The 12750-nt window shown below is 43.2% G+C and overlaps 1 protein-coding gene and 1 pseudogene across 1 annotated transcript in view; one reads left to right on the forward strand and one right to left on the reverse strand.

Annotated features, from left to right (window-relative positions):
• The window catches only part of FAM227A (family with sequence similarity 227 member A), a 66624-nt gene that overhangs the window by 11003 nt on the left and 42871 nt on the right, over positions 1 to 12750 (reverse strand). Inside the window, exons 13-14 of the mRNA XM_032416493.1 lie at positions 2384 to 2541; positions 682 to 834 (exon numbers count right to left, since the gene is read on the reverse strand). Coding sequence (XP_032272384.1) covers positions 682 to 834; positions 2384 to 2541 — 311 coding nt within the window. The remainder of the gene's footprint in view (positions 1 to 681; positions 835 to 2383; positions 2542 to 12750) is intronic.
• Positions 4092 to 6865, forward strand: LOC116640081 (annotated as a pseudogene).

Genomic DNA, 12750 nt, shown 5'->3' on the forward strand with positions numbered 1-12750 from the left:
CCCCCAATTAAAAATTGTCATGTGCAGGGGCGCCAGGGTAGTGCAGTCGGTTAAGTGTCCGACTCTCGGTTTTGGCTCAGATACTCTTGATTTCGGCTCAGGTCGTGATCTCAGGGTTGTGAGACCCGCCCACATCATCGGGCTCCACACAGCGGGGAGTCTGTTCAAGATTCTCTCCCCCCCTCTCCCTCTGCACCTCCTGCTCATGCTCTATCTCTCTAAAATAATAAAATCTTAAAAAAAAAAAAAAATTAGGGGCACCTGGGTGGCTCAGTTGTTAAGTGTCTGCCTTCGGCTCAGGTCATGATCCCAGGGTCCTGGGATCGAGCCCCACATCAGGCTCCCCACTCAGCGGGAAGCCTGCTTCTCCCTCTCCCATTCCCCCTGCTTCTGTTCCCTCTCTCGCTATCTCTCTATCAAATAAATAAATAAAATCTTTTAAAAATAAATAAATAAATAAAAAATAAAATGCACATAAAAATGAAACTGTCATGTGCAGGGGTGCCTGGTCGGCCTGGTAAGTGGAGCGTGCAACTCTTGATCTTGAGGTTGTGAGTTCGAGCCCCACATTAGGTGTAGAGATTACTTAAAAATCTTAAAAAAATTTTTTTTTTTAAATTGTCATGTGCAACAATAGACAGACACTCAAACAATGCCCCTTCCCTAATGCCCCTTAAATACCTGAGGAAGTTTTCTTGCAGTCCCTTTAGGTACTCATCAAAATAATTCCATTCATTCCTGTGGAGCCAGCTCAGTTGGCGGAGGTTGTCCCTCCGCTTCTTCATGTTGCTCAGGGTCAGGTTGATGACCTCAGCATATGTCAGGACGGACTCAGTGGCATCAGCCGTCAAGGAAAAGCCCATACTCTCAGTTGGTATTGACTGAGCGTTACCAGCAGAACAGCCTACTGCATGGGGCGGGGGCGGGGGGGGGAGATGGCAGAGTGGGGGAAATGACCTCTTTCTGGACCAGATCACTGAAATCTGGGCAGGAAAGGACTCCTGCTCTCTGGCCATGGCCTACTGGGGAAGGCAAGCGGATATCCTCCCCAATGGCCAGGCCATTCCCGGTCTTTTAACAAAGCCCTTCTCTCCTGCTGATGGAAGGGCTAGGAAATGCTCTTTTCAGACTGCTGTCTAAAATTCTCACTCCACTTATCATGGGAAGCACTTTGTAATGTATAGAATTGTCATATCACTATGTCGTACACCTGAAACTAATAAGTTGTGAGTCAACTATACTTCAATAAAAAAAATAAGCAAATAAATACAATTCTTACTCTATTATTACAGTGGTGAAGAGGAATGGATTTCAACTGTCAGTCTCAAGCTTCATTCCCAACATCATGGAAGTTGATAAAAGATATTGAGCTCCGAGGTTAAGCGGTGCACATGAGATCTTAAGGTCAGTGGGTTGCTGAGCTGGACTCAAATCTGGGGCTGTGTATTCCCAACCCAGGCTCCTTCCACTATACTACACAGTCTACAGAGCAGTGAGGTGATATATAGGAAAGTGCTATGAAATGTGAGCTGTTAGGCTTATAAATAAGTTTGGGGATATGAGCTCTATAGACAAGTGCTACCTAGTTCATTGGGAAAGCTCCTCCTGATGGGGAGCTATGTGCAGCCAGGTAACGTTTCAAGCACTTGTTACTTCTCAGGCTCTAGGCCAAGCCTTTATTGTTACTGTGCCAGTACTCTGCAATAACAGCCCTAGAAGGCAGGTGTTGCTATCCCATTTTGTAGATGAAAAAAATGAGGCTCAGAGAGAAGCTGAAATTTGTCTAAGATCACTCAGCTGGTCAACAGTTGAGTTGGTTCTTGAGTCCAGGAGGACTTGATTCCATATTCTGACCCCCTACAGTAAAGTGCTAGGACTTAGGACACCAACATGTCACATGTTTTCTTAAGATCTGCGTTGGTTACCAAATCTTTAAAATAAATGCCAGCAGGGCCAGAGATCTGCTGATGGATCTGGAGGAGGGGTGTGTGTGTGTGAGGAGGATGGTAGAAGAAACACACGTCTGGACCCCAAATCCTGATCAATACATACTCTGGGATCAATGAGCATCTGGGAGTCATTACTGAGCTGCAAAGCATGTTCGAGTACCTAGTTAGCATCCTCTCTGGTAGATAGGAAGAGATTTTGCACCCAGGGGAATTTGACTTGCCCAAGATCCCACGCAGCCAGTTCATGAGGCCGACTTGGAACTAAAATGCGCAAGATTCTGAGCCTTAGGCTCGTATCAATGGCTACCCTTGATGGGCACGCGCTATGTGCCAGGCACCGGGTTAAGGACGGGTGCCTTTCCACACCCTTGCTTCTGGGAGGAGGAAGCAGAGGCCTGGAATAATATGTGCCCTGCCCATGGTGGAAAGGATATGGGATGCTCTTGGTTCTTTCCCTCCTGACTATCAACACGTCTTTGCCACAATGCTGCAGACAGGCGTAATTCTGGAGGAAGTACACAATCAGAGGGCTCTTCCCATAAAGGTTGAAGAAGTTTGAAATCAGCTCAGGGCTTTTGCAGGCTGGGTGAGACTGAGTAGGAAAGAGAGTGGAAAAAATTACAGATTGTCATTGTTACAACATGGATTAAGAAACGGAAAGGTAATAATGTTCTTTGTCCAGTAACTCCAATTTTAGGATACTACCCTAAGGAAATTACCCAAAGTAAAGAAAAAAGATTTAAGTACTAAGATGCTTGCTGCAGAGACACTGACTATAGCAGAAGATTAGAATAACCTGAATGTTCAAGAAGATACTGATATTTCTATCCCAAGGAATAGTTATGCTGCTATTAAAATGTTTATGAAGAGTTGGTCCTAAGAAATAGCTTCAGATATAATAGTAGATTTAAAAATTGAGACGCAGGGGCACCTGGGTGGCTCAGTCAGTTAGGCATCTGTCTTCGGCTCAGATCATGATCTCAGGGGCCCGGGATTGAGCCCCATGTCTACCTCCCCGGTGAGCAATGAGTCTGCTTCTCTCTCTGACCCTCCCCACCCTCATGCTCTCTCTCTCTCTCACTCTCTCTCTCAAGTAAATAAATAAGTAAAATCTTAAAAAACAAAACAAAACAAATAGGGCACCTGCGTGGCTCAGTCGGTTAAGTGTCTGCCTTCTGCTCAGGTCATGATCCCGGAGTCCTGGGATCAAGCCCCGCATCGGGCTCCCTGCTCAGCAGAGAGCCTGCTTCTCCCTCTGCCCCTGCCCCCCACTCTTCTCTCACTCACTCTCTCAAATAAATAAGTAAAATATTAAAAATAAATGAAAAAATGAAAAAAATTGAGATGCAAAGTCGGGTAGATAGCATTATATATTCTCTATGAAACAAATCAGTTAAAAAGAAAGATAGGAGGGCGCCTGGGTGGCTCAGTTGGTTAAGCGACTGCCTTCGGCTCAGGTCATGATCCTGGAGTCCCGGGATCGAGTCCCACATCAGGCTCCCTGCTCGGTAGGGAGTCTGCTTCTCCCTCTGACCCTCTCATGCTCTCTCTATCTCATTCTCTCTCTCAAATAAATAAATAAAATCTTTAAAAAAAAAAAAAAAAGAAAGATAGGAGACTGGAAGCATAGTTACCAAAATGTTAATGATTCATTCAGCAAATATTTATTGGGTCACTATCATGTATAAACAGTGTTCTAGGTGCTAGAGATTTAACCAAGAAGAGGACAAATTCCAGCCCCCATGCAGCTTGCATTACACTTGAGACAAAGACAATAAACAATTCAACAAATAGAGGAATAGCGTAACATTATGGAATAATAGGTGCTTCAAATAAGAATCAAGCAGGGTGGGGCGCCTGGGTGGCTCAGTCGGTTAAGCGACTGCCTTCGGCTCAGGTCATGATCCCGGGGTCCTGGGATCGAGCCCCGCATTGGGCTCCCTGCTCGGCAGGAAGCCTGCTTCTCCCTTTCCCACTCCCCCTGCTTCTGTTCCCCCTCTTGCTGTCTCTCTCTCTGTCAAATAAATAAATATAATCTTCAAAAAAAAAAAAAAAGAATCAAGCAGGGCAAGGGGTGGAGGGTGGTGGGAAGGGAGACTGGGGAGGAGAGGAACCCTTTCCATGGGGTGGTCAGGGAGGGCCATGAGAAGGTAAGGAATGAGGATCTTTTCTAAGTGTGATGGAAGCCACTGGAAGGTTTGAGCTGGGGTTCAACAGATTGGATTAATTTCTCTCCCACTCCTTTTGACTGGTGTGTAGAGAAAGCGGCCGTGAAGAGTGGTCAAGAGGTCTCTGCAGGGGTGGGGGCTGCTGGGCTGGGGCTGAGCTGAGCAGTTGCAGAGAGGGGTTAGAAGTGATGGAATTGGCAATCTGCTATGAAAGCAGAATTGGCAGGATTTGCTGGAGGATTTGACGTTGAGTGTGAGGAGAGAAGTCAAGGATGACTCTAAAGATATAGGTGCCAGTTGTTCGGATGGGAGGATCCAGGAAGGAACAGGTTAGTGGGGCAGGAAAATCAAAAAGTCTGCTTCCGTCGTGCTATAGTTGAGAGGAAGTATCTCAGGAAAGAGAATGGGCTGGGGCCAAGAGTGACTTGTTTTCCTTGCTTATTATTCCTCTGCCTTTTTCCAACAATGTCAATAATGAGTATGTACTACTTTTATATTTAAAGAAACAATACATTTTAAAGAAGCAGATATAATTTAACTAAAAAAGTCTGCCCCATGAATAAGGGCTGTGACAACACCTGAGTGCACTATTCTCTAGTACTTTCCATTTTAATTGCTTCATGAGATTTTTTTTTTTTCTATCTATAGCACCGTCTCTTAAACCTCATCACTTTGACATGTTGGGCCAGATAATTCTTTGTGGCAGGAGCTGTCCTGTGCATAGTAGGATGTTGAGCAGCATCTCTGGTCTCTAGATGCTAGTAGGACTCTGTCTCCTCCTTCACCCCCAGTTGTGACGACCTGAATTGTCTCTAGGTGTGGCCAAGTCTCCTAGCAGGCAAACTCGCCTGCAGTGGAGAACTACTATTTAACAGCAAGATCCCACTGGGTTCACAGAAACTTGAGGCTAATAAGGAACCCTACCGCCAAACTGGGGGACGATCTGTGTTCACTGGTCTCCAGTGAAATGCGGGCAACAAGGAAAAAAAATATCGCAATAAATTTGATATAGAGTACGATTATTCACTTTAAGGCCTTTCTTTTATTCTGAGATTACCTTTTCTCCTTTTTTGTGTTAATGACCTTTCTTCTATGAAACAATGGTGATGGTAGATAAGCAGTCATTTTGCTTTAATGAACTTTAGTTAAAAATTTTTTTTCAAAGTCTAGAAAATTCCAAAGTGAATCCAGGATCCACTGATTTAGTTCTACATTTATCCTAGAGTTATTCTTTTGGCTGCCCAGAATCCATCCTCCTTTCCTGACAGGCCCTGATTCTTGTGCTTGGGGGAGTTTACCTGCCCTCTACTGCATTTGGGTTTAAGGGGACTGTGAAGTCAAAAGTCCTGCTCCCCCATGAGGGCACTGGAGGGGTCCTCAGAGGCCTTCACAGGCTCTGCCAGGGCCTACCTCCACCTACCCAGCTAGAGCCAGGGCTCATGGAATCAGCTTTGGTCAGTCAAAACTCCTGCTCCTGGGATTTTGAATCTTGAGTGGGGTAAAATATAGACTGAAAACACATGGGGGTTCACCCATCCCAGGCATGTCACCTTGAAGAGATGGTTTGAGGGTTGAAACTGCCATGATTCTTCTCCTGGTGCCTGGACTCAATTTCAGACTTTCTAGCTTACTCAGTGTTCTTCCAGTTTTTGTTCAAGTTGGCCAAGGACAGAGTGGGAAACGTTCAGAGGAGAATCTCTCTTTAGTGCTTTGGAAGAAGGTGGGGAAAAAAGATACTTCTTTGACAATTCCTCAAACAGGCCTGATTTAGTAAAAATGAAGAGCAGGAACACATTAAAACTGTGAAGGGATCCAAAGGCGGTCCTGGGTCAGCAGTGAGCCCCTATCCTAGCTTCAATCCATCCTCAGATGTTGCTGCTTTGCATAATGTGGTAACAGTTAAAGGTGTGGATGAAGCAACCATCATTGACATTCTAACTAAGAGGAACAATGCACAGTCCTTGGCAGATCAAAGCAGCATATCTCCAGGAAAAAGGAAAGCCCCCGGATGAAGCTCTGAAGAAAGCCCTTTCTGCCTCGAGGAAGTTGTTTTGGCTCTATTAAAAACTCCAGCCCAGTTCGATGCTGGTGAACTTCGTGCTGCCACGAAGGGCCTTGGAACTGATGAAGACACTCTGGATGAAATTTTGGTATTGAGAACTAACAAAGAAATCAGAGAAATTAACAGAGTCTATAGAGAAGAACTAAAGAGAGATCTGGCTAAAGATATCACCTCGGACACATCTGGAGATTATTGGAATGCTCTGCTTTCTCTGGCTAAGGGTGACCTATCTGAGGATTTTGGCTTGAATGACAACTTGGCTGATATGGATGCTAGGGCTTTATATGAAGCAGAAGAAAGGAGAAAAGGGACAGATGTGAATGTGTTCATTACCATCCTTACCACTAGAACCTATCCCCATCTTCGCCAAGTGTTTCAGAAGTACAGCAAGTACAGTAAGCACGACATGAACAAAGTTCTGGACCTGGAGATGAAAGGTGACATTGACAAATGCCTCACGACTACCGTGAAGTGTACCACAAGCAAACCGATGTTCTTCGCCAAGAAGCTTCATCAGGCCATGAAGGGTTCTGGACCTCAGAATTATGGTTTCCCGCTCTGAAATCTACATGAATGACATCAAAGCATGCTACCAGAAATTGTATGGTGTCTCTCTCTGCCAAGCCATCCTAGATGAAACCAAGGGAGATTATGAAAAAATCCTGGTGGCTCTCTGTGGAGACTAACATTCCTTTGGTGATCGCAAGCTTCTTGATCAGAAGACTTCTTAATCATATCTTTTCATTCTATATCATAGACTTAAACAGGAAAGTTTTCTCAGCAGGATTACAGTCTAGCTAAATGCTTTCTGAAAAATATAGCCTATAAATCATTTTTATATCACAACTCCATATAATAGAAGTTTTTTTAAAACTATATTTATCCCAAATTATAAAAACCTCATAAACAGGTTGTTCTAGTAACATTACCTGAGAAAGATGTTTGTGCAGTAGAAAATAAAATGATTTTGCAGGACAAAAAAAAAAAAGTTGGCCAAGGACAGATTTTGTTATTTATAAGCAAAGAATTCCAACTAATATACTTGTTTCGATAATATTCTCAACAGGTAATTGTCCATTTTGCTTCCCTAACTTTGAAATAAGAAACATACTACCTTCAGAAACATCCATGTTGGTAAGCATCTGATTTCTCCTCACAGGTGGGAGTCAGGGACGGGGCCTTGGGTACCGGGACCTGGGGATAGGAGCGGAAAGGGCTGGCTCCTAACCACAGCACTGGGCCAAGGCTGGCCAGTGTGCAAGACGAGAAGTTCTGAAACATCAGATCCAAGGGGCAGGAGGAAAGCAGAGTAGGAGCTAGAGTGAAGGGTTGGCATCAGAGACCTGGCAGGAGGAAGGAGTTGGTTTGAGATCCAGAGACGGAACAAGACCAGCAGATGGTCTGCAGCAGAGGCAGGGGGTAAAGCTGGTTTAAAATGGCAACTTGGACCCTCAGGAAGTTCCTTCTTAGCCTAGATAAAAATCTGACTCTTTAATTCCAACCCATCTTCCTCCAGAACCATGTGTTACAGAATGGTCCTTAAAATATTGGAGGAGAGCCCTTGATGTTCTCTATATCTTGTCTTCTCCAACCTAAACATCCCTAGTGCTTTCAGTAATTCTGGACAGACAGACTCCAGCCAGGCCCCTCCCTCTGCACGCTTGTTCAGTGAAATGTTTTGAAATGGGACTGTCCTCTTTCTCGTTCTGGACCAACAGAACTTCCTTTTTAGAAGTTTTTTATTTTGACACTTAGAGATCATTTTTCTGATATCTCTGAGGATGAAAACCTCTATTACTTTTTTACACAATAAATTCATGTTCACCGTGAGAAATTCATATAATAATTTATTTTTTATTTATTTAAAAAAATTTTTTTTAGATATTTATTTATTTGACAGAGAGAGACACAGCGAGAGAGGGAACACAAGCAGGGGGAGTGGGAGAGGGAGAAGCAGGCTTCCCGCGGAGAAGGGAGCCCGATGCGGGGCTCGATCCCAGGACCCCAAGATCATGACCTGAGCAGAAGACAACGCTTAACGACAACCACCCAGGCGCCCCCATATAATAATTTAAAAAGGTGAAAAGTAAAAGAGAAAAGTCTCCCTCATCCCCACTTGCAGCCCTAAGAATAAATACTATGAACACTTTTCTGGGTATCCTCCCAAGCCTTCTTGTACGCACAGACCAATTTTATACCAAAAATATATTTCAAAAATAAAAATGGAATCATTCTCTATATAATGTCTTACCACTTTAATTTTTCATTCACCAGCACCTAAATACATTACCTGTAATATTCTCTTGATTTATGAACTTTAGACATTGTCAACTAACTTCTTTCATATTAGAAGTTATAAATCTGTCTCACTGGATTCATATATGTTGTCTACCTTGGATTTGGCTTCCTCTGCCCTTCAAAATTCCTATATATATAAATTCCCCAACTGACCAATGTTGACCCATAAGTAGGGACATCTCTATGCCCCTATCAGCAGGAAGAAGTTACAGAAGATAAGACTTTCCACCCTCGGCAACCTTAAAAGATTTAAAGATTTTATTTATTTATTTGACCGAGAGAGAGAGCACAAGTAGGCAGAGCGGCAGGCAGAGGGAAAGGGAAAAGCAGGCTCTCTGCTGAACAGGGAGCCTGACGTGGGGCTCGATCCCAGGACCCCCGGACCATGACGTGAGTCGAAGGCAGACGCTTAACCAACTGAGCCACCCAGGCGCCCTGGCAACCTTAAAAGATTTAAAGGTCAAAACTGGAGCGCCTGGGTGGCTCAGTCATTAAGTGTCTGCTTTGGCTCAGGTCGTGATCCCAGGGTCCTGGGATTGAGCCCCGCATCGGGCTCCCTGCTCAGCAGGAAGCGTGCTTCTCCCTCTCCCACTCCCCCTGCTTGTGTTCCCTCTCTCCCTCTCTGTCAAGTAAATAAGTAGAACCTTAAAAAAAAAAAAAGCAAAAAAAGCAAACAAACAAAAAAACCTGTTTCATTGTTTTTTCTTTTATTATTATGTTATGTTAATCACCATACTGTTTCATTGTTTTTAATAGCAGCAGCATCCATATTATGGACATTTCACAATTTATTTTTTTATCTATGGAAATTTAAGTTTTCTTTATTTTTTTTTCTAGTCCAGTTTAATGTAATGGATGGCCATGTATGAACCTTTCTACAGGATAAATTATCTGAAATGGAATTGCTAGGTCATAGGTGTATACATTTAAATTTTAATGGGACACTCTAAACTCATGATAAAACATCTAAAAAATGCTAGTAAATATTTTTAAAATCCTTTTCTTATTTTAAAAAGATTTTATTTATTTATTTGACAGAGAGAGAGAGAACGCAAGCACAAGTAGGCAGAGCGCAAGCAGAGGGAGAGGGAGAAGCAGATTCCCTGCTGAGCAGAAAGACCGATGCATTTGACTTCTTTTTTTTTTTTTTTAAGATTTTATTTATTTATTTGACAGAGAGAGACACAGCGAGAGAGGGAACACAAGCAGGGGGAGTGGGAGAGGGAGAAGCGACACCCTGCCGAGCAGAGAGCCCAATGCGGGGCTCAATCCCAGGACCCTGGGATCATGACCTGAGCCAAAGACAGATGCCCAACCGACTGAACCACACAGGCGCCCCTTAAAATCCTTTTCAATGAATGGAGGAGCTTGCAAGAAAGTAAGGAAAATCCTTTGAGGTCTAGGGAAGTGAGGGAGCCCTGAAGTTGGATGTCTGGGTTGGGAACAACTTCAAAGGGAGGTAGAAATGAGAGTCATTTCCTTGTTCTTGGTGTTAAGCCAAAGGCTCTACTGTTCATTGTTCTGAAGGTTTTTTTATACTAATGTCTCTATCCAGTTACTGAGGCCCGCTTCCATTCCTCCTGTAGTGGGATGTAAAAAAATTGTCTTTGCTGGTACCAGAATTTACCACAGGGAGGGTGATGTAGAAAATGTTGGGGTTCGGAGCCTACAGCCAAGAAAGAATTCTTGGGACATCTTTGGTGCAAAAAGGTGGTTTTATGAAAGCAGGGGGATGGGACCCGTGGTCAGGAAAAGCTGTACTGGGGTCATGAGGAGTGGCCCATTATAGACTTTCAAGTTGGGAGGGGGTTAGGGATAGTGTAAGTCTCTAAGGAATTTTGGAAGCAAGGTTTCCAGGACCTTAAGGGGCTAGCTGTTGTTAGGAAAAGGCCATTTATTACTGTCTAGTAAAACCCTAGTCATGAGACCCTTCAGACAGTGGGCCATATGCTTGGAGGATGATTGCTAACATCTATCTTGGGGGGTTTAGAGATAAAGGAAGTTTCCAAAGGAATTTTTATATGTTAAAGTAGACTCACAGGATCCTAAGATTGCCTCTGCCCTTAGCAAAGTGTCGACATCGAGGTAGCTGAGCTCCCAGAGGAAGATCACTCTGCCTGTCTCAAAGATTGGTCAATGGGCTGTAAACAGTAAGGAAATTTAATTTTGTTCTTTTGCCTTTGTTTCCCACATCAAGGGGACTGTTCTTGCTCAGGAACACACAGCAATTAGCTACTTGGTGAGAAGCTTAGAGCCAAAGGCAGAGTGAGGGTTAAGCTGCTCTGCATCAGAAATGAGCAGGAGTTGGAGATGGGAGAAACAGAAAGGAGGAAAGAGGAGAGGGCTGGGGATAGGGTCTAACAGGTGGAGCAACTATAGGGTTTGTAAGAAGGGTAACTCACATGACTGTTCTAAGCACCACCATAATAGGGTCCTCCTTCTTCCCACCTCTTTAAACCTAGTAATAATACCTTCTATCCATATAACACACACACAGGCCTGTGTGGGTGGTTTTGCAAAAATGAAGGGAAGAGTTGAGTTCCATATTTGGGCTGCTGTGGTATGTGCAGAGCACATCTGGGACAGAAGAGGAGCTCAGTGCCAGGAAAAACATAAACCCCCAGAGTTCACAGACACATGGGGAGAGGACTGGGCTTCAAACATATCATATAGCAAATACTTGAGCCAATCTTTAGCTAAATTCAAAGGAGCAGAGTGACCCCCTGGTGACATCTGGTTATGTGAGTAAAGATTTGCATTGTGAATAGGTGATAATATAAAAATACTGCGGAAAAAGTTGGGAGAATATTTCATATAATATTAGAGTGGTAAAGATCTTTCTTAGTAAGAAATGAAATCGAGAAGCCATAAGAGAGAAGACCAATCAATATGACTGTAAAAAAAATTACAATTTTCTCACAGAAAATACCATAAAGTAAAACGATTAAATAGTAAACGTTTTTGCCAAACATATGACTAAGAATGGAGCTTCTACAAATGAATAATGAGGAAAAGACTAAAAACCTTAACCTCAGAACTAGAAATATTTCTACTTAGAAAAAAACTAAAAACAAAAGACTAAGGCATTTCACAGAAATATAAGTTCCAAAGCATTATATATATAGAAAAATGGGAGGGTGGCTCAGTTGGTTAAATGGCGCCTTCAGCTCAGGTCGTGATCTCAGGGTCCTGTGATTGAGCCCCACAGGCTTCCTGCCCTACCTCCCCCGCTTGTGCTCTCTCTCTCAAATAAATAAAATCTTTTAAAAAATAGACTTAACTTCACTCATAATTAAAGCATTAATATTGAAACAATAAAAAGTACCACTTCCCTCTCATGAGAACAGCAACAAGTAATTTGATAATGCATGACATTGGCAAAGGTACATGGAAGGTCTCTCGTATGCTGCTGGTGGGAATATAAATTGGCACGACTTCACTGGAGAGCAATTTAAGATGTATTTTGATTTAGCAATTCTCCTTCCTACATGTGTATTTTTAGAAATACAAATGTTTCCTACATGTGTATTTGTACATGTGAGCCTAGGAATGTTTCCTACATTTTTTTTTTTTTTTTTTTTAAGATTTTATTTATTTATTTGAAGAGAGAGACACAGCGAGAGAGGGAACACAAGCAGGGGGAGTGGGAGAGGGAGAAGCAGGCTTCCCGCGGAACAGGGAGCCTGATGCGGGGCTCGATCCCAGGATCCTGGGATCATGACCTGAGCTGAAGGCAGACGCTTCACCTACTGAGCCACCCAGGTGCCCTTATTTTCCCCATTTTATAGAATAAGGTCAGAAAAGTTAAACAACCCGCTTAAGTAACACAGTTGATGAGATGCAACACTGAGATTTGAACCCATGTCTGTCTGTCTTTTTTATCATGTCCTGCTACTTCTCAAAATTTCATTCCTAAATACTGAGGGGAAATAGGCAGCGGTAAAATATGGAGAAATGAAGAAGGTTCAAGAACTCCGAAGGTGCCATTGATGTAAACGACCATCTGCAGAGTTTTGTGGGGAAGTGTTAGGGGAAGGGAGGAGAAGAGGAAAGAACACACATTAATCCAGGGCCTTTCAAGTTCTGGGGACTTTGCTAATGGTAAAGCTCATAGATGAAAAGCTCAGGCTCAGAGTCAGACAGATCTGCATGCAAGACTTGGCTTTATCTATTTACTTGTTTTGTGAATTTGGACAATGCTCTGAGCATCACTTCCCTCACTAACAAACTAAAGAGCAGGAGTAATTATCTCAGAGAACTGTGAAAGTAAAAA

Source organism: Phoca vitulina, unplaced genomic scaffold, assembly GCF_004348235.1.
Source record: "Phoca vitulina isolate PV1807 unplaced genomic scaffold, GSC_HSeal_1.0 scaffold19, whole genome shotgun sequence".
NCBI lineage: Eukaryota > Metazoa > Chordata > Mammalia > Carnivora > Phocidae > Phoca > Phoca vitulina.